This window comes from Protobothrops mucrosquamatus, unplaced genomic scaffold, assembly GCF_001527695.2.
Source record: "Protobothrops mucrosquamatus isolate PMUCROS unplaced genomic scaffold, P.Mucros_1.0 scaffold3072, whole genome shotgun sequence".
Lineage (NCBI taxonomy): Eukaryota > Metazoa > Chordata > Lepidosauria > Squamata > Viperidae > Protobothrops > Protobothrops mucrosquamatus.
Genome location: NW_015389083.1, coordinates 189,827 through 195,351, shown reverse-complemented (window position 1 = coordinate 195,351; position 5,525 = coordinate 189,827). Strand labels below are relative to the sequence as shown.

Here is a 5,525-nt window from a genome sequence, read left to right as displayed (position 1 = left end):
TCCCTAGTTTGGATAATGAACTGTCTGCAAGAAAACCACCAAGCTCAGAGAACACCCAGGACCCTTCAGATTTTTTTTCTGGCTGGTGTCAGAAAGCGCGATCCATTTTTTAAGCGGTTCTTTGTGTTGTTAGCGGATCAACAGTCCCGTTTGTTGTCTCCAGTTCTGTGCAGACCTCTTGATCCCCTCTCTCTTCTCTCTCCAGGGATGGACACGGAGGATGAAGCTTTATTGCAAGATGTCTGTGCCCATGAAGACGAGGAGGGGGCTTGTGGCCCCGGCATGAAAACCGGGGGGTCCCGCCTCTGCGGGAAATGCCAGTGGAACCCCAGGCCCCGGGCCACCTTCGTGACGCTCCCGTCCTCGGATTTTTGGACCGTGGTAGGCTGGGTCTTCACCAACCCTTATTCCGCCAGCCTCATCCTCTTCTTGGGGTGCGCCATTCCCGCCGGCTTGGCCCTCACCATGTTCCTCCACTACCCTGCTCTGGACATCGACATCTCGTACAACGCCTTTGAGATCCGCAACCACGAGTCCTCGCAGCGCTTCGACGCCCTCACCCTGGCCCTCAAGTCCCAGTTCGGCCTGTGGGGACGCAGCCGCCGAGACCTGGCCGACTTCAGCTCGGAGACCTTGCGCAGGCTGATTTTTGAGAAGCTGCAGCACCTCCAGCGCAACGCCACGCGGCTGGGCGGGCCAAACCTCTCCCCAAGACGGCGGAGAGATACACGCCGGAGGGATCAGGCCGGTCCAGCCAACCACACCTCCCACCGGGCCCGAAGCCCCCTCCCTCGGTGGGAGTATCCGAGCGCAGCCGTCAGCGCCAACACCCAGACTCACGCCCACTGGCGCATTGAACTCATCTTCCTGGCTCGGGGAGACGCCGAGAAGAATATCTTCACCTCGGAACGGCTGCTGACGATCCACGAGGTGGAGCGTAAAATTATGGACCATCCTCACTTCCAGGAGTTTTGCTGGAAGCCTCACGAGGTCCTCAAAGACCTCCCGTTGGGCGCCTACTCCTACTGCTCCCCTCCCAGCTCCCTCATGACTTATTTCTTCCCCACAGAGAGGGGGGGCAAGATATACTACGACGGCCTCGGACAAGAGCTCGCCGACATCCAAGGTGAGCCATGAGGGTGGTGGGGTGGGTGGGGATCGGTCCGAGTTAGGACAAGGAGTAGCAATAGCGCTTAGACTTATATACCACTTTACCATGCTTCACAGCCCTCTCTAAGCGGTTTACAGTCAGCCTGTTGCCCCCCAACAATCTGGGTCCTCATTTTACCGACCTCGGAAGGATGGAAGGCTGAGTCAACCTTCAGCCGGTCAGGATCGAACTGCTGGCAGTGGGCAGAGTTAGCCTGCAATGCTGCATTCTAAGCACTGCACCACCATGGCTTCTTTCTCCTCATTTCCCTTCTCATTTTTTTCCTTCCTTCCTTCCTTCCTTCCTTCCTTCCTTCCTTCCTTCCTTCCTTCCTTCCTTCCTTCCTTCCTTACTTACTTACTTACTTACTTACTTACTTACTTACTTACTTGCTTAGCAATAAGACTTATATACCGCTTCACTTGCTTTACAGCCCCTCTCTGAGCGGTTTACAGAGTCAGCATCTTGCCCCCAACAATGGGTCCTCATTTTGCTGACCTCGGAAGGATGGAAGGCTGAGTCACCCTTGAGCCAGTCAGGATCGAACTGCTGACAGTGGGCAGAGTCTGCCTGCAATGCTGCATCCTAACCACTGCTCCACCAGAGCTCTTTTAGTAGAGTCTCCAGAGCTCATGCCTATCCCACGTCTGTTAAATAATTGACCCTTTTGTGGCCAAAAGTGCCGGTGTCAATAAAGGAGGGGGAGGGAAAAAGAGAGCAAGCCACTCTGATACTCTCCAGCTCCAGTGTTTTCATGCTCTGTAGAGCATGCTGGGAATCATATTGTAGCGTGGAGGATACTCAACTAGCAAGGCCGGGCAAAGGAGGACATCCAGTGGTGGGATTCAGTCGTTTTGCACCTGTTCGGCAGAACCGGTAGCTAATTTTTGGTTGCCCAGGCCCACAAGTGGCATCCACGCAGAGAACCGGTTGTTCGCCTATTTGAATCCCACCACTGAGGACGTCCCCTTTGGACGAGGCTTCCTCCCCAGACCGCTAAGAAGAAATTTCCCGACAGTTGGAGCCAGTGGAACGCCTTGCCTCCAGAAGTTGTGGCGTTCCAACATTGGGGGCTTTTAAGGAGAGATTGGGCAACCCTTCGTCCGAAATGGAATTCGGCTTTTCTGCCTGAGCAGGGGGTTGGACTAGAAGACCTCCAAGGTCCCTTCTGTTATTCTGTCACGCTGCTGTTTCCCGCAGGGTCTCTCGAGCTGGCTATGACCCACCCGGAGTTTTACTGGTACGTGGACGAGGGTCTCTCGGCCGAGAACAAGAAGAGCTCCCTCTTGCGTAGCGAAGTCCTCTTTGGCGCGCCCTTGCCCAGCTACTATTCCATGGATGACCGCTGGGAAGAACAATGCCGGAAGTTTCAAAACTTCGTGGTCACCTACGTGGCCTTGCTGGCCAAGGAGTCTACCAGGTGAGCACGGGGGTCTCTGCCCTGCCCCATCCCTGCCTGAATATTCTTCCATTGTGCAGAGGTGGGTGAACCTTCTGCCCTCTTTTCCTGTAGAAAGTTAGCCCCTCAGGGCAACGTCAAAGTGGAGTTGTGGCTACGGGGAGCTGAGGTCGATAGCTGCAGGACAGGCGGGTCAGAATAAAGATGGGAGTCAACTTAACCGTCGCGAAATAGTGAAAGGGCCAATGATAGCGTGGGCACGACATGTGGGACGAAATATAAAACCGGAAGAATGGGAAAGATTATGGAACATAAATTGCAAACTGACACGGTCAACTGCCTATAGGGAAAATCAATACAAAATGTTCTATAGATGGCATTTAGCACCAGCGAGATTGGCCAAAATATACAAAAATATGAATCCGGCATGTTGGAAATGCAAAAATAAGGAAGGAACATTTTATCACATGTGGTGGCTGTGCCCCAAAGCAAACGGATAAGGGAACTGGATACAGGAGATAAGTAAGATGCAAATTGAACTCAAACCGGAACGATTTCTTTTGGGTATAATAAATTCAAAGATGGAAAAACAACTCCAATGCATTATTATACACATTTTAACAGCAGCCCGCATAGTTTATGCTCAGTGTTGAAAACATACCTACAAATGATATGATCATACACAAAATTCTAGAATGCACGGAAATGAACAAACGTACGCTAGAATTAAAAGACGAGGCCACAGAATTTTATGAAATATGGAACAAATGTTATCATTGGCTAGAACAGAGAAAGAAAAAGATATGATTACTGATGTAAATAAATTGTAAATAATATATATGAGGTTTATAACACAGCTCTGTTAAAGGGAAAAATATGTATTTTTTTTTCCATTTTTGTTTTTATTTTTTGTTGTATAGCGAAAAAAGAATAAATAAAAATTAAAAAAAAAAGTTAGCTTCTCAGGGCAACATCAAGGTGGACTTCTGGCTACGGGGAGCCAAGGTGGTTGGCTTCAGGACAGGCGGGTCAGAGTAAAAATGGGAGTCAACTTAACCGTCGCAACAGCTGGGCCAGGAAGCCTTGCAGAGCAAGCATTCTGCACGCAAGGTCTTCTGTAGCCGCAACCCCAAAAGATCCTGCTTGAAGGCGCTCTGTTCCACTGCGCTGAAAAGTAAAACCGGGGCTCACGCTTTACTGCAGGGATGGACCCCGCAAGATTCGGCTCGGATGAGTTCTCGGGGGTTCAGGGCCCAGCTGTGAACCCAGCCAGGGTTTGGTCGTGTCGCGTGAATGCAAGGATTAAACCAGCATTCAGAGTTAAGCGTCTGATGCAGCCGTCCCTAATCTTCCCAGCTTGGCAGACCTGCACGGGTGTATGAGTTACAGGTGCACGTCTAACAGCTCCGTTTGTGCAAGGGGCAGGCGCGCACACCCTCCACTCGTACAAATGGAGCTTTCGCACGAGCTTTGCCTATTTCTCCCACAGGGCCCGGTTCCGAACAGGCCGTGTCCCGGTAGTGGGCTACAGCCTGGGGGTTGGAGACCCCTGGTCTGATGCATTCCAGATGTTTTTCTTTCTCTCCCTCTCCCTCCTCTCTCTCTCTCTCTCTCTCTCTCTCTCTCTCCCCGTTTGAGGCTCTTGGCTCAAATGAGCCGTGGAAGGGCGGGAGAGAAAGAGAGGGAGAGAGAGAGAGAAAGGAAAGAGAGAGAGAGAGAAATAAAAGAGAGAAAAATGAAAGAAAGAGAAATAAAGAGAGAAATGAAAGAGAAAAAAATTAAAAATTAAAAAGAAAAATGAGAGAAATGAAAGAGAAATGAAAGAGAGAAATGAGAGAAATGAAAGAGAAAAAAAGAAATGAAAGAGAAATGAAAGAGAGAAAAATGAGAGAGAAATGAGAGAAATGAAAGAAATGAGAGAGAAATGAAAGAGAAATGAAAGAGAAAGAAATGAAAGAGAGAGAAATGAAAGAAAAATGAGAGATAAATGAGAGAAATGAAAAAGTAAAATGAAAGAGAAAAATGAAAGAAATGAGAGAGAAATGAAAGAGAGAGAAATGAGAGAAATGAAAGAGAGAAATGAGAAAAATGAAAGAGAAAAATGAAAGAGAAATGAAAGAGAAAAATGAAAGAGAAAGAAATGAAAGATGAAAGAAAAGTGAAAGAGAAAAATGAGAGAAATGAAAGAGAAAAATGAAAGAGAAATGAAAAAAATGAAAGAGAGAAAAATGAAAGAGAGAGAAATGAAAGAGAAAAATGAAAGAAATGAAAGAGAAATGAGATAGAGAAAGAAATGAAAGAGAGACGGAGAGAAATGAGAGAAAGAGAAATGAAAGAGAGAGAGAGAGAGACCTCCAGGAGTCAGAGCAGGAAGACCCCCCCCAGCTCATCTCCCCTGCTGTGAGGGCTTAATTGCTTCCCTCATTTAATTAACTTTCTCAGACCCCCCTCTCTTCCCCCTCCTAAGGAGCCCGCCCGGCTAGTTCCTGCAGCTTTGGACACGGGCGGCTGCGCTTCCTAAAAATACCAAATGATTATCCTTCTTTACTTTTCTTCTTTCAAATAATCAGAGTTTAGGGTTCCCTGGAGAACGGCAGCCGAGGGCTGGAGCACCGGATGGAGCGGGGGAACGTGCTCCCTGCACTGCGATATTTTCCCTTTTTTGGGAACGACGCAACTCCAGTGGCTTGGGAGCCGTGATCTATGGCTTAGCGCGTCATTCTTTATTTAGCCTTCCGTGGTTTCAAACCCTCCCGGGCTGGCTGACGTGATAGCCGGGGGTGGCGGTTGGGACCCCCAGACTTATGGTCTTGGGGGATTTCAACCTGCCATCAGTGGGTGAGACGTCGGCGGCAGCTCAGGAGTTCTTGGCATCCATGACGGCCTTGGACTTGACCCAATTAATTCATGCCCCCACTCACACGGGTGGACACACGCTGGATCTGATTTTTGTCTCGGGCCAGTGGCAAAATGATC

The 5,525-nt window shown here is 49.2% G+C and overlaps 1 protein-coding gene across 1 annotated transcript in view; it reads left to right on the top strand.

Moving 5' to 3' along the window:
* Positions 1 to 207: 207 nt before the first annotated feature.
* DISP3 (dispatched RND transporter family member 3) overlaps positions 208 to 5,525 on the top strand; it is a 28,994-nt gene continuing 23,676 nt past the window's right edge. The window contains exons 1-2 of the mRNA XM_015826354.1: positions 208 to 1,126; positions 2,351 to 2,570. Coding sequence (XP_015681840.1) covers positions 208 to 1,126; positions 2,351 to 2,570 — 1,139 coding nt within the window. The remainder of the gene's footprint in view (positions 1,127 to 2,350; positions 2,571 to 5,525) is intronic.